Genomic DNA, 27,635 nt, shown 5'->3' with positions numbered 1-27,635 from the left:
ACAACCCCGCTGGTCTTTACAATAGGGGGACAACTCAGGACATACCATGGGATTATATTCTTATTCTTCATGCAGATTTACCTATGAGAGACATCCACACATACGGGAAACTGCTTCTTTCTCCTTGTGACCTGGAAGGACAAAATATCATGTGAGAAAAGAGTTTGGTTCAGGATTCCTACCCATTACATTTTAGCATCTAATTTGGCTCTGAAAAGCCAATGGGAGGACCAGATTCTTCTCTATTTCCTGCTATGGAAGAGCACTTTAGCACTTCCAGAACTAAACTCAGTTAGTCTCATTTGCATGCTGAGGTACTATTTTAGGGGCTGAAAAAGGCAGAGGCTGCACTCAGAACATGACCAGAGCAGTGTTAATGAGGATGAGGACAAGGACATGAGGAGGAGATTGCACAGGGACACATTGGGACAATGTGACACATTGGGAAAATAAATTACTCTTTTGAGTAATCCAGGTGTGTCCTGGACTTCCAATGAGTCCCCGAGAAAACTGGTCTTTTCAAAAGGTAACGAAGAAAACTACAGAGTCACAAACCCCAATGGCTAATCCCAAAGGTAACTAAATGTTATGTTACTTTTACTAAACCTCTATTTTTGTTGGCAGCTAATAATTATACTAGAAAGGCAGAACTGAAAGCATAAACTGTAGAAAAGTATCTTTTCTCCTGAAATAACCTTAATATCACTACATTCCTGGAAGACACATTTGCTTCACCCAGTAGAGCACAGTGCAAAGATATTCCCAGGCTAACACTGACTAAATGGGAACTGGTACCAAACCAGTATAGCTGCATTAACGTGACACTAACATTCAGCCCAGCCTGGTGCTGCAATCTAGACATGGATCTTGGTCTGAATCCTACATTACTTCCACATAGCATATTTCCAGGCAAAACCTGTCACAAGCTGACAGTTGTACTTGTACTTGTTCAACTGCAGCCCAGATGAGCATGTGAATCTATTTTAGCTTTCTGAGAAGCCTGAACTATTCCCTTCAAGCTTGTCTTGCCCATTTCTGACTCCCAGTGCAGAAAAAAGCAGCTCAGTGATAGTCATGTTTCTCTATCTCAAAGGCAGAAAGGAACTCAACCCAACCTCAAAACATTCCTTGTGTAAATTTTTGCACTAACACACGTTTTTCCCAAATCTTCACAGCCTTTCCCTTTGTGTAAATGGTCTCATGAATCAAAAGAAGTACTTAGGGCAAAAGTTGCAGAGGAATGACTGAAAGGATTTCCTACCACAAATTTACCTTTCTTATTCATGCAAGTGTTAGTGAGTATTTTTAATAAAAAAATTGCTCAGGCCAGTAGATCACACCTACCTTCTAAAAGAGAATTCAAAAAGCAATCAGGTCTGCACTTTCATGGAGCAGAAACTCCTTTTACATATGAGTACTCTTCACAAACTGACCTTCTACACAATTCCCGTCAACTGCAAACTGGATGGGCCCGGCAGACAGATGTGTTAAAGGGTGACTTTCTTTCATTTCCTCATCTATTAGAGACACATTTCTAAACACCTCTAAAAGCATCTCAGAGAACGTCTGCTTTGGCATCACTGCAATATTTATGGCTATTTTGTTAGCAGATACAGAATATAATGTAAAAAGATATTTCATTGGTGTTATCTGGGTGAGTCATTTCCTTTTGTTTCCTTCTTCCTGCCATGAAAGTGTATTCTGTCTGAGGATATAACAAGTGAATACAAAGAATACTAAAATTCTTCAAGGCAGGGGGAACAACACATATATTCATGCACAGGAGTATCAGAAGCAGAGAAACTTCTAACAAAAATGTCCACAAAATCTTAGTTATAGCATGGCTCAGGCACAGGAGCAATCCTTTGATTTGCTTTCTCACCTCTTGCTCCAGCCATGGAGCAGTAAATCAACATCAACTCACCTGCTCACTATTGGGATGCAAAGGCGTTCAGCACTAAGCCAGAAATGACAATATCTCCAAATATAAGTGCTTAAATTTAATGCATATAAATCATAAAACAATTACTGAGATCATTAAGTTTGCTTGTAGGGTCTCCATACCAAAACTCACTATCCCCTTAGTGCATAGGAAGAACAGAGCCAAAAGCAGTGGTGATGTGAGTGGTGGTTGCAAACACCCAGTAAATAGAAAGCAGAGGTTAATGTACCTCACAGCCTGAAGGCCTCTGCCCCCTCAGTCTTGCATCCACTTTTCACCTCCTACAGTTTTGCTTTTCTTGTTACAAGCCCATCTTTCTACTTGCCAATATATGAATCATCGCATCTCTTCTAGACGAATGGCACATATATATCTAGCACTTTTCCTACAGAAGAAATTCAAGAGTACTTCTGAAGGCTGAGAGATACTCACTTTCTAAACGTGTATGTGCAATTACTCCTCAATTCAATACGGGTTTCATGCAGTACATTCTTCTATTTGCTGCTGTACACAGATTCCAGACAATTTGATGGACAGCAGAATAAGCTAATGCAGCAATTCCTTTGTACGTATGAAATATTTACCAACTCTGTGGCTGAAATAGGCAGCTCAGCTAAGAAAACACTGTAGCTTTAGCGAGGGAAGGAATTGCACCATGCTCAGTGGAAACAGGGAAACTATTAGTGTGAGAAAGCTGAGCAAAGCACAGCCTTGAATAAAGTCCTCACATAGAATGTATGTGCCACAGAAATCCTGTGTAACTCCGTAGCTGAGAGCGTATGGACTTTCAGGGTGGACTGTGATTTGTAATGGCTGCATCTGACATCACTTTGACCCTGTGACTCAGTATCAACTACACTGTCTTACGGGAAGTTTGGATCAGAAAAAAACACACACAGGCATGCACAAACACACATGCATGCACACACACTCACGAGAGCACTCACTTACTGTTCTTTAAAATTCAAACTTACTTAACCCAATTCTAACAGCCAACTTAACCCAATTTACTTAACCCAATTCTACAGCAAAAGATAATGCTGGATGTATGACTGTTAATTTCGAATTGTCAAAAAGTGAACAGCAAATCAAAAAGCAGCGATCTTTCTCTACCGAAGAGGAGGGAGAACCTCCTGGTGTTTAGGTAGCAGCACTGATGAGTTCCAGTACCCACAACCAGGGGACAGTCCTAGAGTGATTCTTCTCTCAGTTTTCCGTTTGTTCCTTTTCTTGCAGAGGTCTTTACTGTCCTTGTAGCTTCTTATTATCTCTTTTATCTTTTCACTATACACAGGATGCTTTGCATATGCTGTATACATGTGTCCTGGTTTCAGCTGGGATAGGGTTAATTTTCTTCCTAGTAGCTGGTATAGTGCTGTGTTTTGGATTTAGTATGAGAATAATGTTGATAATACAGAGATGTTTTAGTTGTTGCTACGTAGTGCTTACACTAAGTCAAGGACTTTTCAGCTTCTCATGCTCTACCGACTGAGAAAGCTGGAGATGCATAAGAAGCTGGGAGGGGGCACAGCTGGGACAGCTGACCCAAACTGGCCAAAGGGCTATTCCACACCATAGGACATCGTTCTCAGTATATAAACTAGGGGAAAGCTGGCTGGGGGGCCGCTGCTCAGGAACTAGCTGGGCATCGTTTGGCGAGTGGTGAGCAATTGCATTGTGCATCACTTATTTTGTATATTCTTTTATTGTTGTTGTTGTTGTTGTTGTTGTTATTATTATTATTATTATTATTATTATTATTATTATTATTATTATTCCCTTCCTTTTCTGTCCTATTAAACTGTCGTTATCTCAACCCACGAATCTTACTTTTTTTTTTCCCCCTGATTCTCTCCCATCCCACTGAAGGGGGTGTGAGCGAATGGCTGCGTGGTGTTTAGCTGCCTGCCAGGTTAAACCATGACAACCTGTTCTTCTTCCTATTGATTATGCCCTAAAAGCAATCCCCCCTTGTTGCCAAGGTTGAATTTCTTTAGTGATCGGAAGCTGACTGTGTGTAGCTCTGGAGCCTCAAGCATCTTCCTGTGCTTCTGCTACAGAATTCTCCCGCTCTCTTCCTGTGGGAACACTTTCTCTGTGGCTCTTTATCTTTTACAGTAGGTCTTAAATTTGCTACAAAACACTAGAAAATGCTTGATCATATGCAGAAGTGTATGGGATGGGTTTGCTGGACTCTTCTAGTCTAAGCAGCAATGACAGTTGCTTCTAACAGCAGAAGTTTGTGCTCTTGAGGTCCCTTCCAAGTCTATTCCTTTGACATAAATAACTACACATCATGTGCCCCTATGAATAATTTTTACCTATAGTTTATCTGAAAGTGGAGTTTTTCCACGGCGTTTATCTATTGCCCTGATGGATGGAGCAGCTGATCACTGCTCCAAGATTTGATGCCAGCTTGGTAGCAGAGATTGGCCTGCTGTGCCAGGACAGATCTCCACCAGACAGTGGCAAATAAGACACTGTATGAAGCTGCTATTGGGAACTGACAAAAATGTGCTGAAAAAGTTTGTTAAACTTCCTCTATTACATTTGCACATCTATTTGAATAAATAGCTAATGGCTAGTTAATGGTCCAGAAACTGAAAGAATAAAAAGCCCATCTTTAAAGGCTCTTTACAGAAGAAAATACCTCAAGTCAGATGAAGGTTTGAGGCAGTGCTGTTAATGTCCTTTCTAGATCTCTGAAACACTTTATCAGTCTAAGCCTATCAATGTGTTTCTGCTTCCACCATTAAGCAGGCAAATAAATCAACGTTTTCTTTTTACATTTTCCCCTGAGGTCCGGTGATTGTTGTTGCTGTTGCTGAACTGATTCAGTGGAGCAAAACATTAGCAAAAATGATTCTGTGCGCTCAGCTTTATCTTTTCTTCCTGGGAGCAGAAGAATTTGCAAGTATTAATAGGACATGCAGCTTGCATGTTGTAGGATAACGCACACCAATGAACACTGATGACGTTGGGAGAGGTGATGTGCTACCTTTGCAGCTGGTGTGTGATATGCATGAATAACCTTAAAAGCCAGGAGTTCTTATCCTTTATCTCGCTATCTTTTTTACTGAAATTCATTGTTGTGAGTAGCTTACTTTCACCTCTCGATTGGCTGACTTGATTGGCTGACAGTAGAGTGTATGAGATATACCCTACGGAATACTGACTTAACCTGTCATTTCAGTAGATGTGCATTTCTAGCCATGGCATTATTATATGGAAATGAGTAAAAAGAAAATCCAGACTCAAACCTTTACAAAGGGAGATGAGTCACATTTAACGTGTGCGGCGGGCCTTACGGAAAGCATTAGTTTGACGATTTCTCCATCAGTGGCCAAAATTCAAGCCAGCCAGCTTTCATATCTTCTTTGACACAACTGACTTTGTAGTCTAATAACTGGAGAACTATCGACGGAGGAAGCTACCCACCTCCTGATGGCAACTCAGTTTAGCCAGAGCCCACCTTTGGAGGTGTCTGTTTCTCTCCACTGACTATAGGAGCTCTGTAAAACTACACTCCCAATGTAGACACTCTAATTAAGTTTAGGTTAAAGAAATATAGGCCACCTTTTTCATGCATATATTATATTCACAGAGAAAACTGATCCATTCCAGAATCTTACACCATAAGATGTGTGAAACATTTACATTTCCAGCTGAACTCCATGTCTTCTTTGTCTTCCACCAACATTATGTCAGGTGTGCCAAATGCTATAACTGAGCCGCATAATATGTCTGAGCATAAAGGTTCCTATGTGTGTTTCACCTTAGCATTGTTTCTTTATTCCAGCTCTGAAGCATCCTACAACTCCTTTTTTTCCCACAAAATGTTCAATAAATTTGAGCTTCAGTTATTTCAAAAAGATGCTCTCCGTAGAATTCACTACTTACGGTTTTATTTTCTTACTGAAAATACAATTTCATTTTGCAAATTACCTCATTATTAGCAATTTGTAGGGTGATTGCTGAGAGTTTTCAGTAGCTTCTTAACAAAAATAATAGCATAGAGTCATAAGATTTGTAGGAAGAGGCAATACACTTATTAGACTGCTCACATACCTGGAAAAAACAGAGAAGCTTTTGGCATAACATCTCTTCGCTGCATCTTGTCTTGTGTCTTGATCAGTCCTTGTGTTTCTAAACTATATACTTTTAAAGAAGCGAACAAAAAGCTTTCAGCAATCACTCTGCAAATGGATAGTAATGAGGCTGTTTGCAAAGTGAAATTGTGTTTCCAGGAGGAAATAAAAACCTGATATACTGAACTCCAAGCAGAGCTGTTCCTTCAAAATAATTGAAGCTCAAATTTATTGATCAATTTTTCTGACGACCTAATGAAGTGACCTTGTGCCTGAAAGCTTGTGCACTTCTTCCATCTACAGACTAGTCTAATAAAAAATACTGCCTTTCTTATGGGCTTGAAATTTCTTTAATCTTAGACCATCACAGATACAGTATTACTACTACTAAATAATAGTATTGCTCTATAAGTAATTAAATCTATGTCAGCCCACCTGATTTGGGAGTGTCTTCATATCAAGTCAATTAGGGAATAACAGCCAGAGGGTCTATTTCATGGTTCATTTGGTTCTGATCTCTAAGGGCAAACTATCTAACTAAATTATTCAGAGCACTGTCTGGAAACACCTCTCTAATCCTCAAGTCCCCACAGAGGAAAGAATGTTTTAACCAACTTCCTTTAATATCTTAATAACTGAATCTATTCATATTTCCTTCAGGCTGACAAAGAAGGACAAAAAAATATTATTAGGTATTCAACACTTCCTTAGCCATCAGCTACTATATGCAGTCTGGGGGTGGAATTAGCACATCATGGAATGGTGCCTCCAAAAAGAAAGATTCATCCCCCTGTGACATAACTGAGCCCCTCACTTAGTCCAAAAGTGAATTTTAGCAAAATTGAAACCTTAAAGCTTCAACCTCTTTCAGCTGCACCCAGGATGTATTGAGGAGAGAGGGGTGAGGCACAGCACCAGTTCCCAGCACGGAGGTTAAATGAGAATGTCCCTCACACAGAAGTTCAAGTCGGACACAGGCAACTCATAACCCCGGGACTGGCAGAAAGTCCCAACCAAAATCTCAAGCTCTGAAAGTGATTTTAATGTCCAGCAACTCTCAGATAGCTCACCAGCGAACTTATTTTTTTCTCAGCCCAGAACTTATACTTCTAGCTCCCGAGCTTTTGTGTTGTCACCCTAACAGTGGCCGTAATTCTTCATAATGGGATTGGGTTCCCCTTGCTTTTGTTTACAAAATAACTAGTTGGCCTGAGGGAGGAGTTAGGCAGTTTAAAGTCATGGTTTAATTTCCTTTGTAATTGCAAGTTGATTGCTAGTATAAATTACCTTGCATGCATTTTGGCCCTTTGCCAGCCATTTCCTAAAGTGGATAATCTAAAATTAAAAGAGTGGTACAAATCGAAAGGCATTGCTATGTTCAAATCTCACAAATCATTCATATCAATTATCAACCTAGCAGACTTATTAAAAAAATAAAAACACCTTGGATGCTTTTCCATGAATGTTTGATTTATTTTAAAGTTGGACTAATGCAACTTTAACCAAAAAAATTCAAGATATTTTCTTAATTTCAGGGGATATGTTTTGTATTTCTAAGGAGAAACAGAATGACTGTAAAACATTTACATGCTTTCTGCCTTCCATGTCTCAAACTCTGAATCCTTTAAGGAATCAGAAATCCCCTTCCTTATTCCTTAAATTTCCTTTAAAAATAAGAGTGATTTCATAATTTCCTTGATGAAATTACCTATTACCTAAATACCTAAGCATCTAGTGCATTCTCTGAGTCCTAAAGACCACACATATGCCCAAGGGCCCCACAGGAAAGAGGACAACACACACCTGAAAATGTAAAACATTATGCTCGAGGCAAACATTTCACAGGAAAGGTAGCTAGGGAGTTCTGCGTTCAGCCAGGCTAAGGAGAATGACAAACGGAATTAATCCCTCTAATCTTTCGGACCATTCTTAGTTTATTTTGCCAGTGTCCACGTTACTTTTCTCCCGGACTGTTTTCTCCGATAGTCTCCGCAGCAGTCACAGCAGCCCGTGCAGAAGGCCTGCAAGAGACACCCCTTCGCAGGCACATTGCAGAGAGCTTGTACAAGTTGCTATCACCTGGCTCTTCAGCTGTGAGCCTTTCTGTTCCAAATATTGGTGATATTCATCTCACCTAACTTCAGATACATATATTGTAGATGTATGTTAGCTAGTCACTCTCATTATGGTCAGCAGAAAAAAAAACAGGTACACTTCAGCTAAGCTACCCTAGATACCTACTCTAAGGTGAACCCTAGAAATACCCATTCTCTTTTGCAGGACAGAAGCTTGGGATAACTAACTCATATGCAGATACCCATGTGACAGATCTTTGCAAATAAGCCTGAGGAAACATTTCCATCTCTGACTCCTGCAAACACTGTGGGGGTCTATGACATGCGCTAAAATTCCCTACAACAAGTGAGTTTCTAACCTGAGAGAGAAACCATAGAGCTGAATGGAAAATCTGTAGACATAGATAGGAAAATTACATTTGTGGAAGACTAATCAGTCTCATTCATTTCTTGAATGAGAAGAAGCAATACTGAATATGACCCAAACACATCCAGAAATGGTGCAGAGGTTAAAAGTAACTACTTGTCTCTGTGAAAACTGATATTTTAAGTCCATTCATTACTTATTAATTGTGGAGAAGTACAATTTACTGGCACTCCACTCTAAGCATTCCCTATACTAACTTTTAAATTGCCAAATTTCAATGTCCCTTCTGCAATCAGGTGTGAAACCAGCTGCGTTATGCTGAGATAGAAACAAGAGTGGGTGCATCAGGACTCCATTACTCGGTCTGAACGTTCAGCCAAGCAGAAATAAGTCACTTTGACCTCAACAAACCATATCTAGCTAAAAATAAAAGAAAATGAAAAGATATATGCATTCTCAGGGTCCTTTGTAATACTTTTCAAGACAAGGCATCACACACGCAGATGAGCCTGTTGGACAAACACACCATATCCTGTTCTTATATTATTATTAAGGCTTTTCCTTACAGTGCTTTAATAAGGCATTGCCCAGGATATGTAACAGGAAGGAGTACAGGGCATTAAAAAACCCTATATTTTTCCATTACATAAACAAATGCCTTGTTTTTCAGTCTTAAATCAGAAGTTCAGACTTTTTGCAGCACCATCTAGTGAGACTAGAGAGGTTTTACTCAACTTTTCAGAAACTCCAGCCTGTTCCCCCCACATTTGCATTTCTTTTTAATCATCATCTCCTCATTCTATTGGCTGAAAGTCTTTGGGGCCAACAGGCTGTTGAAGAAGGTGCCTTTGGTGCACACAATAGTCCTTTTTACATTTCTTTCTGAACCACATGAAACCCCACAGCTTTGCAAACTGCCAAGCTGAAAAACTGCAGAGCTTTCATCAAGCCTTGTTATTAATGAATTGCCTCCTAGCAAGTGAGCTGTGCCTCTGATCTGTAACTTGTTTTGAAAGAATACACTCTGCAAGGAAAGAACAGGTGTGTGTTTTATTGGATATGAAGGATGTTCTCAGAGGTAGGCATACCTGTCACCATTCCTACCAGGAAGTGTTGCAGATGACATTTTCTATAAAACACCATCTATACACTCAGCTCTGTGCCAAACACATGCAAGACTCTGTATGCAAAATATCCTGCCTGGCCCAAAGATGTTGCTGGCAAACAAAACTCAGTCTGATTCCAAGCCAGTTAAGATGACGCTCATCTTTTCCTAAGCTGTTTCTTAAAAGTTTCCCTGTGCCTAATTAGGATTAAAACTGCTTTGTTTTCTTCATCTACTCATCCCTGGTTAAAAAATCCTGGAGTACTTTCACTCAACTGAGCCAATGTACGGAATCAGAAGCATTTCAAAAAAGATTTCTCATACCACCTCTTAAAATAATGGTTTTGACCAATAAGAATATCAATCCCCCCCCTTCAGAACTTTCTTTCTGAATTCTTTCATGTCACCAAGAGCTGTACATCACTGACACCAAAAACAATAAAGATTTCCAAATGAAAGCAACTCACCTGCTTCTAACAGCACATAAGCACATACTGGCAAGTTATGTGATTGTTGGAAAAGATGATCCCACTGTAGGAAGATGGAAACAAAATGACATCATTCACTATATAAAAGCTATGATGTTATTTTATGTTCTTACCCACATCTGCTACTAAGGCAGTCGTAAAACTACACAGTCTTTCCTCTCTTATCTGAAGCTGAAGGAGTTTGTCCTCCACTTACACAAAGGCATCCTCTCCTCCGATAGGATTTCTTCAGTGAGCTGACAGAGGCAGGCTGCCTGCACCGCGGCTCCATAGGCTTCTGTCTTCTGCACTCTGCGTACCTGAGTGCTTCTCCCGTTGTCATAAATGTCACTGCTGTTGCATCTTCATTGCCAAACTGCTGCAAGCTGGAGCACAAAGCATCGCTGGTTTACTTTAAGTCACTTTCAATTACCCTTTCTTTTCCTTTATAACTTCTTCTATAGAATTTCTCTTGGATAACTGCTTTGCATAAGGATAATTCATTTCATGAAGTGCAAGGGGAAGAGAAGATTCAAAGATACTGCTCAAAGGAGACAAAGTTTGTATTGTTATTCAGATAGCCTCTTAGCTAACAGCATGGGTAGACCCAGAGAGTCTTGTCTCTCATCTCCCAAGGGACGAATCCAAAACAGCTTAGTTACAACTCTGAAAAAGACCTGCCAGAAACACCTGTTATAAAGATTGTAGGTGTACACTCAAAACTGAAATTTTTGGCATCTCACTTATGACATGGCCTGACATAATCTCTGGGAAAATCATCTACCAGTACACAAAAATTATTCTTTTTACTCTAGAACATAAAGTCCTGCTTTCTTAGTATATTACATTCTTGCCTATAAGCATCGTATTTTTATGATTATTATTAGATCATATTTTCTGAAAACATGACTTTTTGGAAATGGTTCTACAGGATCTAGAATAGGATGATAAATACCAGTTAAAATACCTTAGTGATTTTATATGTAATCAGTGAGTATATTAATTGCTGCCACCCAGTGGGCTCATTTGTAGGCTTTGGCTCACCATACTATAATTTAATACATCATTGTTTGGTTAAATGATTTCATCCTCTCCATCTGAAGGAGTGTGATTTATTTTCCTCTATCAGCAGCCACTAAAAATGAATGTTTCAAGCTACAAGCTGTGGTTTACTTAAAACATATTGCCCTACAAAAACCTTTTCTTCCTATTTGTAGCGTGGGAACAGCCCCATGGAAGGCAACATATACATGAGCTTCAAGCTAACGACATGTGAGATTACTTGCTTTGCCTTCTGGACCCACCTGCAAAGTCCAAGGCAAATACTTCGCTCTATTTAAATGATAAATATTATGTCAGGACTAAGAAGTTGTTTAACATGTTATACAAGGGGAACTCTTTCCTGAAAAGTGCTGATATTTCTGACCCTCACTTGCACTGGGGTACTCGTGCACTGGAAGTTCCGCACTTGACAGAAGATAAGCCACGCAACAAGTTTGCAGTTTTATCTTGCTTACCTGTGGCTCCACTGGTCCCAGTAGAAGTCACAGGCTCTCAGCACACCTCAGGAGCTGGCCTGTATAACACTGAAGTGAATAAATTGTCTCTTAAAACTGGGCTGCTGTGTTAACAGCTTCTACAACCTGTATAAGTGTTATGAATAATGAAATAAGGCACTGGCAATGACAACATGTTATTGAAGAGCTGTTAAGTGCTGCATTATGATTTCATTTTAATGCTGCTCCTGGATGAGAGAGCTCGCATGCCTGTGCGTGAGAAGGAGGAAGGAGAGAAGGGAAGCTGCTTAATATTATTCTTGTTGACCTGTATTTTGAATTTAGCTACCTGTTTAATTTAGAGCATGTTATTTCCAGGAGGACTGGCCATTTGGGGAGTATTATGCTGCCCTTAATTTTTGTGGACTCAGAGGTCTTGTTGGGCTAGACAGAGGTAGAACTAGATGCCAACAGTGAAGAAAAATAGAAAATAATCCGCTTACACATTTCTGGGTTACCCAGACCTAGGCTGTAATCCTGCAAACCAAGGCCGTCTGCCACTGTCATTGTCACAGGTGAGGTGGTAAAACACAGTAGAGGGCAGGGATAAGAACAGGCTCAAACAGTCTTCGCTCAAACCCAGAAGAGACTATAGCCGGGTGTAAATTATCTTCCAACCTTGCCCTAAGATAGGAAGAAGGTTGGGAAAGAAATGCACTCCAAGTCCAGCAGCTGGGGAGGTGCAGGTTATGCATCAACCCTCCATCAGGGCTTCTGTACCAAAACCCACTGTCCCTTTTACTGACCTTAGTGGGAGTACTGCAAAATAAGGTAACGCTCTGCAGGAATAAAGGTGAAAGAATTTGGCTTCAGTGCTTTACAGAAGTTAAATACATCTATTGTAAGAAATCCAAAGTATCTGGAGGCTGAAGTGGAGGAAGATATTACATCCTTATACAATATTGCTCATTGCACAGCATGGGCACAGATGTAGGGAAAAAGATTTATTCCAGCAATGACAGTGGAACCACTTCTGTAACCAAAGACACCGGGGAATGAAATCACCTTTATTGCTCATCAATGGCAAAAAAAAAACCCTTTTGCTTCCTGCCTATAAAGCTGCTCACCTTTGATGTTACAGCAAACGACCAATAAATCACATGTTAAATGCAATTTCCTCCTACATTTTTAATATTTCTTCATTCCCTGCATGAGCCTCAGCTGAAGGAAGAAACAAGAACTCTTCAGAGCTTACCAGTTGGAAGTGTTACAATATTGATTTCACAGAAGGTCACAGATCCAGTTTGTGGTTTTTTCATCTATTCCCCAAACAAGATATAGGACCAAAGCAGCACAGGCTGGGAACCTCAGACCAGACAAGAAATATCAGAAACTGGTAAAACTGAAGCAAAATAGAAGGGATTCAAAACTTCCTACAACACAAGGAGAAGTGAAAAAGACATAGGAAGAAATTGTTGAGGACTTCATAGTTACTTCTCCATCATCCTCAGAATGAATCCTCTATTCAACTGCATTCCAGACTCTTGGCCACAAAACTGATGTTTACTGATCTGACCATTTAAATTTCCTTATATCATGACAGCTGAATTTCACCAAATAATGCTAAGTCTCAGTTAGAAGCAGACCTCCTTCTTTCACGAGAAAATGTGAAAGAGAGCAGTTGTGCATACTGGGGGAAATAACTGGAGGATTCATTTGTATCCAGGGCAAAAAAGGTAAGGACATTGGTAATCTAATGTAACTCTCAACATTCACAAGTATTTCTCATGCAGTAAAGTGAAACAGAGCTCTAGTATCTGAGTTCTTTTCTTCTTCCAAGTTCAAACAAGGGAAAAACATTTCAAAAATGAGACAGATACAGACCTCTTGACTTACCTCTTGGCACTTGAATTGGTTTCTATAAGCTATCAGGTGTCTGTGCTTGCCATAAGGATGAAAAAAGTCATCTGCTGTTTTGATAATAACATTCCCTATTTCTTTTTATTTTCACAGCTCCATTCAACCCTCCCAATGCCGCGGACAGTATGGTCAAATTTGATGCCTATGGAGATGGGATAGGACGATATAACGTGTTCAATTTCCAGTACACTGGAGGCAGATACTCCTATGTGAAGGTCGGTCACTGGGCAGAAACCTTGTCACTTGAGGTAGACTCTATCCACTGGTCCAGGAGCTCTGTTCCCATCTCCCAGTGCAGTGACCCCTGTGCTCCTAACGAGATGAAGAATATGCAACCAGGAGATGTCTGCTGTTGGATTTGTATTCCCTGTGAAACCTATGAGTACCTGGCTGATGAATTTACCTGTGCGGACTGTGGGCCTGGAAAATGGCCCACTGCTGACCTGACTGGCTGTTATGACCTACCAGAAGACTACATCAAGTGGGAAGATGCTTGGGCAATAGGTCCTGTTACCATTGCATGCCTGGGCTTTATTTGTACTTTTATGGTCATTGCAGTGTTCATCAAGCACAACAATACCCCCCTGGTCAAAGCCTCTGGCCGTGAACTGTGCTACATATTGCTCTTTGGAGTCTTCCTGTCTTACAGCATGACTTTCTTCTTCATAGCCAAGCCTTCTCCAGCTATCTGCACCCTGCGTCGTTTGGGGCTAGGAAGTTCCTTTGCTGTCTGCTACTCTGCCCTTCTGACAAAAACAAACTGCATAGCCAGAATATTTGATGGTGTAAAGAACGGTGCTCAAAGGCCTAAGTTCATCAGCCCCAGCTCTCAGGTCTTCATCTGCCTGAGTCTCATTTTGGTACAGATTGTTGTGGTGTCCGTGTGGCTTATCTTGGAGGCCCCTGGCACCAGACGGTACACTCTTCCTGAGAAGAGAGAGACTGTCATATTGAAATGCAATGTCAAAGATTCCAGTATGTTAATCTCCTTAACATACGATGTAATCCTCGTAGTCTTATGCACTGTATATGCCTTCAAAACAAGGAAATGTCCAGAGAACTTCAACGAAGCCAAGTTTATCGGTTTCACAATGTACACAACGTGCATCATTTGGCTGGCCTTTCTCCCCATATTTTATGTGACATCCAGTGACTACAGAGTAAGTCTTTGGATATCTGTTTCTATAAACCATGTGCATCACTTTAAAGGACCCCGTCGTCATTCACTAAAAGCTTCTTTCACTTCTTTCTTTTGTCCTCTGGATCCCTTGCAAACAAGCTCTGTTTCAATGTTAATGTCCACCTAATCATATTACCAAATTTTAGCTTGAAATCTAAGAAAGATGGTCTCATTTCAAACTGAGCATGTACACTTAGAGGTGGAAGGGATTAGTACTATCAGTCTGATTGTGATAGAGGCATAGCGTAAGGATTAAGTATTCAAACTGGTACATCAGGATGTGAAGTCATAGTCCTAACAGAAAAACCTAGTAGAACATGAGCTAGAATGAGTCATAATGAGCTATTCGGTGGAGGTGGGCCTTAAATTAAAAACTGAACTAACTAGTCTCCTTCTGCAAGAGAATCTGCCATTCAAACATGGTATTTTCTTCCAAATAAAAAAGATAAGGAAAGAATTTCAAAATTTCTTATGAAACAGCGTTGTTTAAAAAAGAAAATCCAACAAATGTTATGCTTGAATATAGAATTTTTTATTCTTTCTCCACTTTGTAGGGGATAAAACATACCTCACTAAGCAGAAAATATTGGTCAGCTTTCACCAACAAACTCAAAAAACATCAAATTGTTTAAATTGTCACATAGTGTTGCAAAGCTTCAAGTTCAATAAAATCATATTTTTGGACAGAAGGAAATTGTCTCAGAAAAAGATTCCGATCTGCTCCACTGGAAATCTCACAGTTATTATAATGTGAGAATTGACTGCTGGAGTTGGCCCTTACAGCAGTTTGCGGTGAATTAATTCATCTTTCTGCCCAGAAGAAAGGTAGCAGTCTAACTTAGGGTAGTATTATAACCAGTAGTATGTACATGAAACAGCGTGTAAACCTGTGGAGATAATAATGTCATTTAACATACTTTTGGTGTGGCCACCCTGTATTTAGTATTTAGTACTATTTTTCTCAGCTTAGGAAAGGTACTGAAAACCTCGAGAAAACAAGGATAGATAACAAACGACGCAGTAAGACGCGCAGAGTGACAGTAAAAGAGCTAAATATGTTTAGTCTAGACAAGAGTAAACCCAGGGAGATGTGATCACAGACTATAAATAATTTGAAGGCAACAGAAAGAGAGAAGGGGATTACTCAGTCTCAGGAGAAGTTAGAATGGCAAGTAATGGATTGAAGGTAATGAAGGAAAAGTTTAAGGGAGGCACTGGGGAACAGCTCCGGACACCCAAAGTAATCAGGAAGATAGACACAGAAGGAGAGTAATATCAGTGCAGACAGTTACATGAGTGAGCAGCACAGACACTAATGGTCAAGAAGAGCATGACTTGATTGCTCAAGCATTTTTCAGCCTTATCTCCTGAGTGGGATTTTGAAAAACACCCATAGGCATTTAATTTAAATACAAGGTTCCAAATAAGCCAACTCGAGTCCTACCAAATTGACAGAAAATGTTTTTAACACCTTTTTTGATACTTTCACGGCATGTCAGGAGCTTTTTGAAAATCCCATCCTAGATGTCTACACTTCTGGGGTTCCTTTGAAAAGCCCGTCTTTATTTTCCATGCAGTGTTACCTGTTGACTCCGAATCAACCTGTGCCATCCTAATGTAGACCAATACTGGTGGCATCACCAATAAACAGCCTTAGAAACATAATAGCAGCAATGAAAAAACCTAATGTTGACTGGCTTGACATTTTATTATTAAGCACAAACATCACTTAGGACTCACCCTTCTGAAAAAAAAAGAGCTCCTGGAAATTTATCCAGAGATTTGGTGTTGACCTCACTGTAGTAGTTAAAGAAATGAAAAAAAGTAGTTCAACATAGTATACAACCCTACCAATACAGGAGCGGAAATGTCTCTGTATGAACCCTGTATGACACGTGCCAGACAGCACGTTAGATATGCTGGGATGGCATATTACTGTATGTTTTACAGATTCACCCACCAAATAACGCTGCTATTTGGTTAAGGCCTTCTCTGCCGTGAGAAGGGTTTATGGTACAGCTATGCCTCCAATACATACACGCTTTTTTTCTGTTAGACTAAGCTTGCTTATATTGGCATGACCGCTCTCTTCTCCCTGGATCAGATAAATTTTAACAGCAAAAGGAATTCTGGGGGAAGGGCTTACAGTAGAGCTCTTGGTGATTCAATCATGACATCAGCTGTGGGATTTTTCCACACACAACATAAGTCTTCACATAATCACCAAGGTTGGAAGGGACTTCTGGGGATTGTCTTGTCCAACCTCCCCTGCTCAAAGAAGGGTCACCTACAGCAGGTCACTCAGAGCTATGTCCAGTCAGGTTTTGAATATCTCCAAGGATGGAGACTCCACAACCTCTTTGGACAACCTGTACCAGCGTTTGACCATCTTCATAGTTTTCTCATGTTTAAACAAGATTGCCTGTATTTTGGTTTGTGCCCATGGCCTCTTGTCCTGTCACTGGGCACCACCAAGAAGAGCCTGGCTCCTTTTTCTTTTCTCCCCCCATAAGGTACTTATATGCACTGATAAGATCCTCTGGAGCCTTCTCTTCTCCAGGCTGAACAGTCCCAGCTCTCTCAGCTTCTCCTCATATGACAGTTGTTCCAGTCCCTTAATCATCTCCATGGCCTCTTTGCTGCGCTTCCTCCAGTATGTTCACATCTCTCTTGTACTGGTGAGCCCAGAGCTGGGCACAGCACCCCACATGTGTCTCACCACTGCTGAGCAGAGGGGAAGGATCACTGCCTTTGACCTGCTGGCAACACTGTGCATAATACAGTTCAGGAGGCCATTGACCTTCTTTGCTGCAAGGGCACATTGCTGTCTCATGATCTACTTGTTGTCCCACCACAACCTTCAGGATCTTCTCTGCAAAGCTGCTTTCCAGCTGGGTGGCCCCCAGCATGTACTGGTGCCTGGGGTTGTACCTCCCAAGGTGCAGGACTCTGCTTTTCCCTTTGTTGACCTTCATGAGATTCCTGTCATCCCATTTCTCCAGCTTGTCGAGGTACCTCTGGATGGCAGGACAGCTATCTAGTGTATCAACGACTCCTCCGAATTCTGTATCAACTTCAAACTTATTGAGGGTTCACTCTGTCCCAGCATCCAGGTTGTTAATGAAGGTATTAAGCTGCACTGGTGCTAATATCAACCCCTGGAACAACTAGTGACTACCCTCTGGCTTGACTTTGTGCCACTGATCTCAATCCTTTGAGGCCAGCAGTTCAGTCAGTTTTCAGTCCACCTCACTTTCCACTTACCTAGCCTGTACTTCATCAGCTTGTCAATGAGGATGTTATTGGAGACTGTTAAAAGCCTTACTAAAGACAAAATAAATAATATCAACTACTCTCTCATCATCCACCGAGCCAGTCATTTCACTGTAGAGGTCTATATCAGGTTGGTTAAGCATAATTTCCCCTGTGTAAATCCATACTGACTATTGGCAGTCATTGCTCATCCATGCAAGCCTCCTGCCACATTTACTTGATTTCCTGCCCATTGGGATGGGCCATTCTTAAGCTTGGATGAGGCAACTCTTGAAAAACAGCCAGGTCTCCTGGACCCCTCTTCTCTCCAGGGCCATATCCCATGGTATTTTTCCAAGAAGATGCCTGAACAGGTCAACCTGCTCTGCAGGGTGGCAATCCTAATTTTTGCCCTGCTTCCTCCTCTCGGGATCCTGAATTCCACCATTTTCTGGTTGTGGCAGCCAAAGCTTTCCCTGCCTGTCATGTTCCTGACAAGTTCTTGATTGTTTGTAAGAATGAGATCATGCGGAGCATTCTTCCTTCGTCAGTTCCTCAATCACTTGTTTTAGGAAGTTGACCTCAGCGTGCTCCAAAAACCTCCTGCATTGCCTCTGCCCTGCTGTGTTGTCCCTCCTGTGGGTATCAGGGTGGTTGAACTGCCCCAAGAAGACCAGGGCCTGCAAACATGAGACTTCTTCCAGTTGTCTGAAAAATGCCTCTTCTACTTATTCCTGATTATGTGGTTTATAGCAGACACCCACCACAATGGTCTGCCCGCTAATCCTGACCCATAATCCATCAACTGGTTTAAGACCCATCACTGGGCAGAGCTCCATTCACTCCTGCTAGTCTTACACACAGAGTGCAACTCCCTCTCCTCGCCCTGCTACCAGCGTACTGACCTATGCTGTAATTGCAGATCTGTAAGCAGAGCAGGAGCCATCTGCCTGCTGCCACAAGTCACAGGCTTCCAGTATTCATCATCATGGGAGTCTCCATTTCCCCACTCAACAAACATAGGCTTCTTAGTTCTTCTCTAGTACAGGCCAGGCTCTTGTACCTGCAGAGTGTCAGAGAAGTCCATCTTTTTCTCATCACGTCTGATGCTGCAAAGTCTGCTGACCTCCTCCCATAGCTCCTTAACTTGGCAACAGAAATCTTCCACATCTCCTGCAGAGAAGGACAACAACTCCCCCAGCCCCCATGAGAGCCCTCAGGCATCCCTGCAGCCCCAAAGCTGCAGAGCTGCATCCTCCTTCGGGAGCTCAGTCTGGGTCAATCCTGATATGCCAGGAACAGTTGCCCCTGCAGGCACTTGGGGACCGTGCCCCGTGGCATCGCCTTTGCTCTGCACACAAACACAGCCTTCAGCAAAGTTTCTAGCCCTCTCTGTGCACGTTTCTGCACATTGCTGAACCTGTTAGCTGCCCAGCACCTACAGAAGGCTCTTCCCAGACCCTGCAACAAGAGTGCCCAACCTTACCTAACCAAGAGTCAGCTCAGACAAAAGCTTCAAGGAGGTTGAGGACAGCTGATGGAGTTCCTTAGGAGCTGATGGAGGTTGCCAGAAGTCACAGCCTCCTGCAGCAATCCTCTCCCAGCAGCAGCAAGGCACCCTGATGTTCCTTGAAGTGTTCCCAAGAGTCCTCCAATGATCCCAGAAGATGTTCCCAGAAGGTCTAGAAGATCCCAAAGCAGAGGCCAGAAACTGCTCTGCAAACTGCCGTGTTTGGTGGCTGAGTCTGTTAGCTGCACTCTTAAAAATTTAAAGGAGACCTCCTGGAAAAGATAGATTTTGCTAATGCCATTGATTTTTATGCAGAGATACACATTGATTTCAGAATCAAAGATACAATGAAACCTGATATGATTAAATAGTGCACATAACATAAATTCACAGCAGCCCCAATATCTAGCACATTTAAGGGAATTTTCAACATGATCACCTTAGACAAAAGCTTAAGAAATCCAGCAATAGCACAGGAAGGGAAAAGTCTGGATGTTAAACTGGTTATAACAAAATCAGGTGTCCAAAGTTCCTACTTTTAGACAGTTTCTCCCTGCATTTTCTCTAGGGGTAATTGTGGTTCAAGGAGCTCGCCCCCCCTGCCAGTCATTCCTGCCTGGTCTAGCAGGATTGCCTCCATTCTGCCAGCACACCGGTGTCTGTGAGGCTGGCTTACACACCAAACCACTGAACTGACCCGGGTTAAAAGGAACTCTGTGGGATGGGGCTATTTTTAACCCAAATCATTTCATTGATCAAGTGTATAATTGTGTCAGCACAGCTGAGCTGCTCCAGGAGGCACAAACCCTAGCAGAGCAGGCTGGGGAGGAGGATGGTTTTGTTAGTGAAGAGAACTTACCTTGAAACTACTACCTTCATTTATTCTTGCTTTATAAGAAAACTCCCAGTCCTGTTTTACCTGTTCAAGACCCACCCAGAACTGACTACAGAGCCCTGTGAGCCAAATGCAGGGAAGTGAAGGAGAAAATGCAGCTGGCAACACTAAGGTGTCCCTTTCTCATGCTTCCCCCATAGGGTCTTCCATGTTCACTCACCCTGTAAGAGCTGAGCACCTTTTCATGGTGCTTGCCACAGCCACCTTCGATAACGAGTGATTATTATATGATCAGATTAATTCTACTCACTGCTGACAAAGTGTTTGGTGCTCTGTATATATATAAAGCAACAAAGTCCATTACTTACTCTATTTTTCATTTTGCACCAATTATTCCTGACAAGCAGATATGAGAAGCATTCCCATGGAAGAAGGCTAATCTCCAAGGACTGCAGGAACATAACTAAGGAAAAATGAGCCATAGATGTATAATCATTCAAATTAAGCAGTAGAGTTTAAAGCAGTTCAATGCAACATCTTAATTAAGGAATCTGCTTGGAAGAAAACAATATAAACTGAAAATGAGGCAGTAAACTGGCACCTAGTTATACCATTGAACAAAAAGGAAGAAAGATAGACAGTGCCAGCAAAGTTACACTCACAAATGCCCCAATGCAAGTACTCTAAAATCCTGCAGCCTTACAAACAATTCATTTCTGAGCCCAAAAACTTATGTCTCAAAGTCAGGGCTCCTTTCAGGCCCAGTCTGACAAATGTCACCAGCTCTTATGTTTACTCCAAATCACACCTATGTTCCTGCAAGGGATTGTTCAAGTTATCTGATTAGGATTGAGGCTGGAGGCTAAACTCATTTTCAAGTAGATGCTTTGCATGAGGCATCCAACGTAACCCCACATAAAGTATGGTACGTGCAAGCTGGTTTCCACTGCAGCCAGCTTTGCCCAGCTGTTGCATGGCAGGCGTTACAGAGAACTTCCTGATCGATTTAGGAATCAAGGACATGGAGGATGAGAGAAAGAGAGAAAAACTACCCTTCCTTCACTAAACTGAGGGAGAACATGCTCAGTCAAGCTCCCCCTGATATGCAGAGACACAGGGCACCATCAGCACTATGCACCTCACTCATGTCATCCTAGGATTCTGGAAGGTAAGGATGTGACAGATTCAAGCCAGCCTGTACCAGTGCAAACCCCCAGGACTCTGGTTCCTACCGTTGTATGATAATGTTTCTAATATTCTGCATTTCAGAGCTTTCCATACTGAAACACAGCGCTTTGCGCCCACTCTCTCCTAGGTGCAAACCACCACCATGTGCATCTCTGTGAGTCTGAGCGGCTTCGTTGTGCTGGGCTGTTTGTTCGCGCCCAAGGTGCACATCATCCTCTTCCAGCCCCAGAAGAATGTGGTCACTCACAGACTCCATCTCAACAGGTTCAGTGTCAGTGGGACCGGGACCACTTACTCGCAGTGTAAGTAACAAAACTGCCACCTTTCTATAAGGATGTGGGGTTGCGGTGAGTTTGGGTAAAGACAAGATGGGTTTTTTACCAGCAACAAAAAGACCTTTATAGGCTGGGCTGTTTACCCCGTGGAAGCATCACTTCATTTGTGTCTGGAGAGAAAAACCCATCCCCCTCCCACGGGAATCAGCTCAGAGCCCACTCTGAAGCTCACTGAAGTCAGCAGAAAGCTTTCGGCGGGCTCTGACTCCATCCCGCTGCACAAAGCAAGTACAGCCCATCACCCGCTGTCACTCTCGCAGCGGCGACAGGAACAGATTGCCCTGAAGTATTCCTGTCAAAATGACACTCTGACAGGACCTGGGCCACAACGCAGCATGCTCTCAATGGCTCTTATCGTCTGCGTTATAAGGAAAGGTTCCAAGTCTGCAGCAAACACATACAAGGCATGCCATAAACTGTATCTGTATGCTGAGTGTTGAGCAATACCCTTTGTAAGTGCCACAGCCGGGAAAAGCAATCAGTGCTCTGTCGCAAGGACAGCTCATCTGCTCTGCCTCCCTCCTTTCCCTCATCTTCAGTCTCTTCACCCCAAGCAGATTCACATCTGTGATTTTGATTTGAGGCTGTCGCTCCTCTTCTGGGTGAGTTGCTCAGAGATTTTTTTGGATTAAAAAAAAAAAAATAGGTCACCTGTATGTTTGGGTTTTTTTTTTCCTTGTCAAGCTTAACTACTCAAGGATGAGAGCACACAGCACCTTGTTCACAGAGCTCTGCAGACAGCTTGTCTAACCTGGAAAGCTAATTGAAAAAGCACACTAGAACTAGAGAGAGGGAAGGAATAAGAAACAGAGGAAAGGAGAGACACAGAGCAAGGCTTGCCAGGAAGTTCACACTAACCTAGCCTGAGGTTTTTGAGTATGACCGAAATTTCAAAATTGGCTAGAAATCTTTGGCACTTCAGGTTTTAGACAGAATGTGGAAGGAACTTGGGACCCTGCTGTGTATCACATTGCCAGGGATTAGGAGGTAAAGGGGTCCCAGCCATCTTTGGCTCTCCCACCCCAAACCATACTGTGCCATGAATGCTTAGTCCCTTAACAAGAGAGCAGCCATGTGGCTCTACTCGTCCCCCATCTCATCAGAGTCAGGACTGCATCCAGCCCTGGCACCAGAAACCAAAATCTCCTTGCTGTTTTGGAAAACTTGAACCAAGAGAGATGAGATGGCCCTAAGTGCCCAAAGTGCTGAGCACTCCCAAAAGGGCTGGATTTGCAAGACTAATGGATTCCCAATAACCTTTAGAAGTTTGGTCCCTTGATGAAATGGTAAGTCCCATGAGATTATCTTCATCCCTTACGAATTTTGTATAAGTGGTCTTTCCGAGTTTTTTAATTCTCTCATACTACAGAATAAGCTTAGTCAGAAACCATTTTGATTCATGGATACTTTTGTACAGGATTGCATTTTGGAATTTGATATTTTTATTATAATGGCTGGATAATACGTGTGTGTGCACAAGCATGTGTACAACTGAAAGACATCCTCAGTGCACATCTTTACATCAAAAGCCTACTTTTTCAGGTTTGTGAATAGCTTTAAGACATTAAGGAAAGCATAAAAATCCAGACTTACAATCTCTTGTTATTTCATTGTTTAGAAAGGTGGCTGCAACCACTTACTTTTCCTGCTTACACCTAGCTGAATAAGGGCTGCTCGTCTTTGTTGGTCTTTTCGGACCATGGGAAGACATGGACCTGGAAGTAGGACTAAAAGGTCCATCATACACAATGGAAAAAGCCCTATAGTTTCCATCTCGGACAATTATTTGGGACAATAACACTGAGAATTCACTGTCTATCACAGCATCAATATTTTTTAAGAAGGAAAATCTTCCCTTACTCCTTTCCATTTATTTGTAAATGATTTTAAATAAATTTTCTCCTTTTTTAAACTGTTTTGTCATTTATAAACCTCCAAAAAGGTGGTCATCCAAATTGATTCTAATCCATGTCTAAAATATTCCTCTTATCAGTCCCAGGGCTGTCAGCTTGTTTTTATTTTGGTTTTGATGGTGTTTTCACCAGTCAGAAACTGCTTAATATGAGACTGATCAAAATTAGCTCCAGGGCATTCTAGTAACAGCAATATCCGAAAAGCCAGTTCTTGTTCCTTATGAGAGCTTCAGAGGACAGGAGTACCCAAGTTGCTCTAATGGGCAGTGTGTTTCCTATCTCCACGGGTTCTCACCTCCATTGCTTCTCAGGGCTGCCACGACCTCTTCACTCCATCAGTCATTAATGCCATGAGTATAGTGGGTCATGAACAGCAAGTGACTCTCAGTTTTTAACACAGTTCCTTGAACTGTGAAAACTGGTCAAACACTATGAGAAAAGGTAAGTGACACTCATGATGCTCTTGGGTAGTGTTAAGTGTTAGCTCTAAATGCGTATCATAATTACATCCCTAGACCGAGCAGTGGAGGGAGGGCCTGAGTCAATGGTCAATCATATCAGCTGCAGTGCGGTAGTGGTCATGAGAGCTAAACTGAGCACCTCATGCAGTCATCTGAATACAGCTCCTCTTCTTTGCTACATGCTCTGCAGAAAGCAAGTAGAGGTGAATACTTGACTGCTAAGTGAGGAAACTTGTTTTAGAGACACCGAGCCTTGATCATTTTGACAGCTGAAGTCTGGACTACAAAAGAAAATAGATTTAAGCTGAAGAGAGGCAGGATATATGTGTACCTAGGTATATGATATGTTTTGAAACATATATATCCATACACGTTTATTTGAATCTGAAAATTCACGTTTGGCAGAGCGCTGCATAAGCTCTGCTTCCCCTGCAGCGTTTCCCCCACCGGGATGTTCCCCAGTTTTCCTGTGGCCTGTTTTATGGGCTTGGCAGAGGTATTCCCATAAGGTAGGAGGTCAGCACTCATAAAACGTTCCAGAGAGCTCAGGACTGATTTAAGCACCCACATGATTCAGGCTGAGCTTTTACACCCAGAAGGTGTCATTCAGTCAAGTTATGTCCACATGGAGAGCAGCACACAGACTTGAGCTCCTCCAGGTGTCCTCCACAGGGGTCAGAAAAAGAATTGAAGCTACTGTTTATAGCCAGGACGGTAAATTTTCTCTCTCAGAATTTATTTTCCCAGCCCTTGCTCCAAACTAGCCCTGATATATGGCTTCTATACATTACTAACTCACAGTTGTCTGCTGTCAGCATGAGTAGAGGAAGTGGCAGACAGAAAGTAAGTTTGAATCTGCCTGTTCCTGACGATGTAGGCATGCTGCAAGGTGCCCACGGCAATGCTGGACTCTTGCGTTTTACCTCTGGTTCTTTGCCTTGGATTACCAAAGCAAAATGAGGGACTGCCAGGAAAGAGGAGATCAAAAGCATGAATTGCAGCCAAATCAAGACTTCTGCTCATGTCACACGTTTTTCCTTGGCCTCAACACTAGTCAAAATGGAGGTGAAGTGTCTCTAGCAGGTCCAGCCATATTTCAGGAAAGCCCTTGGCTGCTGCTATAAGACATGATGTGAAACACAGAAACCTGCAGCTGAGGTCTATAAGGAAAAGCAAGACCTTTTGTTCAGTCTCAGAGAGAGCTGGATACTCAGTGTGAACACTTTACTCCACCTAGCAGAGTTAATAACTGTCTCCCAGCACTACAAGAGAGGTACGTGCTGTGGAGGAAGCCTGGGAACTCAAAAGGCAAGGCCACTTGTTTCTCGCATACCACCGTATTTCTCTGTCCAACTTTGACATCCTCCTGACCCAGTTACTGTAGTATTTAAGCTATTCATGCTCTACAATATGTTGGACTTCAAAAAAACCCCTGAAACTAAAAAAGTTCTGGGTGAGTGACTGATGTTCACAGAAACAAAATGCTTTTGCCTGTAGTCATACTGCAGTAGAACAGGGATTTGAATCAGGTCTCCTAAGCTGTACTGATTTTTCTATTTGCCAACAATAAATAAAAAAAAAAAATAACAACAATAACAAAAAAAAACAGGTCAATGTGCTGCCATATTATACCCAGTTAAAAACTGAATACAGAACCTGATAGTTAATTTTCACAAAATCATAGACGTGATGCCCTGTGCCCTTCTACTTACAAATGACTGTTTTCAACATATATCCAGGTTGTGAGAGATCAAACTCCATCTACCTAATTCAGAGCAGGGGCTCATTCTTGGCTCACCTGTTTATCAGGAATATGTCCTGCCCTCTAAGTAGTAGGTTAGTCCAATGGGTGCCTCTAAATTTCTCTTGTTAAAGCAGTTCTGTTTCCCATTTATATTTATTCAGTCAATGAAAGAATTAGAAATAGTAGCTGACTTGAAGAAAGAAGGACCTGTTCTGAAAATGGTGCTGAGTCTCTTTAGAGAACCAGTCTGCAACTGAGAGTGCAGCCAGCACCAGTTCTGGAAGACTGAGCACGCCCTTGTCAGCTGCATAAATTGCTTTTTACACTGGATGATTGAGTTTACTAAGTCATTGCTTGCCGTGTGTTTTCTTTGATGAAGGCATCACATTTCTCTGGGTCACTGTTATCATTAACCTAATGTATCTTTCAAAAAACAGCTTTATGGTGCCGTGAGCAGAGATGTCACAGAGTATCTGAAAACACGTTCCTGATGCTCAATGGATAATTTTAACAAAGATGGACAAACCAGCCTGCTTTTAAATTAAAATTCACAAGGCTTTAGCAGAATGGTAATATATCCTACAGTCAAAATACAAATACATTTAGAAACAGATTCTGATACTCAGATTCAATTGTCATATCACTGAAGCAATGAAAACCTTTTGTATAAAATATTAGGCAATAGAGACACGGGTATCAGAATCTGGCCCTCACCTCTGGATGCATATCGAATGCTGATCCAGAGCTCCTAGAAATGAAGGGCATTATGGCCAGAAAATATTCTGGGATTAGGTGAGAAATAATCTTCCTTTCAAATTCAGTTATTCAAAAATTTCTTCACTCCATCCAACATGTACATAAAATTCTTATTTTTTTTTATTAAAAAGTAGATCAACACACAGTCCTAATACGCAGAGGTGAATTCTCTCTTGGATTTAAAAATGTATATATTTTATTTCAGGAATGTCCATTCCAATTATGTGAAAGCTCAAAGGATCAGACCTTAGCATTTTTTGCCAATAAAACATGAAAAATCCAAGTTTCACTTTTTTATTCTACAGGGATATCTTAGCACCACTAGCTATATTAATTCACACTACCATGCAAAGTGCTATAAAGTGAGACCCAGTGGCCCAGAATCATCAAAAAAATTTCATGTATTTTATTCAGGCATTTCTTGGAGAAGCTTAGTTATCCTAAGTGCTCTCGAAGGTCAGCAAAGAGAAATTAGGTTTCTCCAGAGGATGCTTCAGCCTCAGATCTGAATTGCCTTGTAGAGGTACAAGCAGTGCCTCCATCAGCTCCACTGCTGACACAGTCACGTACAGCGACTTTTCATTGAGCATCGTTGTTAAATTGGGTGAGATGGTCCAGATCAGCATAAGTTCTAATCCTGTGTGTTGTAATTTTTTGGTGCCCTGAAGTCAGTTGATTTCCCCCCGCCTCTTTCTCTTTCAGCATCTGCTAGCATGTACGTACCGACCGTCTGCAACGGAAGGGAAGTTCTGGACTCCACCACTTCATCTCTGTGATTGTGACTTGCAGTTCAGTTCTTGAGTTTTTAGACTGTTAGGCAAAATTTTGCACATGTTGTGCACTCCAGAAAACACCAGAAAACAAAAGAAATCAAAACAAAACTAGTACCTTTTTTTAGAAACAGTGTAATAAATTATTTTTGAGGATTGTACAGTATATAGTGATGTTCTGGAACTTTTTAGACTGATTTTAGCCCTTCTGTTGTTAACGGTTGTAAGGGA

The 27,635-nt window shown here is 41.7% G+C and overlaps 1 protein-coding gene across 2 annotated transcripts in view; it reads left to right on the top strand.

Annotated features, from left to right (window-relative positions):
• Positions 1 to 27,410, top strand: part of GRM3 (glutamate metabotropic receptor 3) — a 49,272-nt gene extending 21,862 nt beyond the window's left edge. Inside the window, exons 3-5 of one of the 2 annotated variants that reach the window (XM_075491518.1) lie at positions 13,554 to 14,620; positions 21,553 to 21,727; positions 27,337 to 27,410. In XM_075491518.1, the coding sequence (XP_075347633.1) occupies positions 13,554 to 14,620; positions 21,553 to 21,727; positions 27,337 to 27,410 (1,316 nt within the window). The remainder of the gene's footprint in view (positions 1 to 13,553; positions 14,621 to 21,552; positions 21,728 to 27,336) is intronic. The other variant, XM_075491519.1, reaches the window with a different exon arrangement.
• The last annotated feature ends 225 nt before the right edge of the window (positions 27,411 to 27,635 follow it).

The sequence above is a fragment of the Mycteria americana genome, chromosome 1 (genome assembly GCF_035582795.1).
Source record: "Mycteria americana isolate JAX WOST 10 ecotype Jacksonville Zoo and Gardens chromosome 1, USCA_MyAme_1.0, whole genome shotgun sequence".
NCBI lineage: Eukaryota > Metazoa > Chordata > Aves > Ciconiiformes > Ciconiidae > Mycteria > Mycteria americana.
Note: the sequence above shows the minus strand (reverse complement) of the source record. Positions and strands in the feature narration are given on the sequence as shown.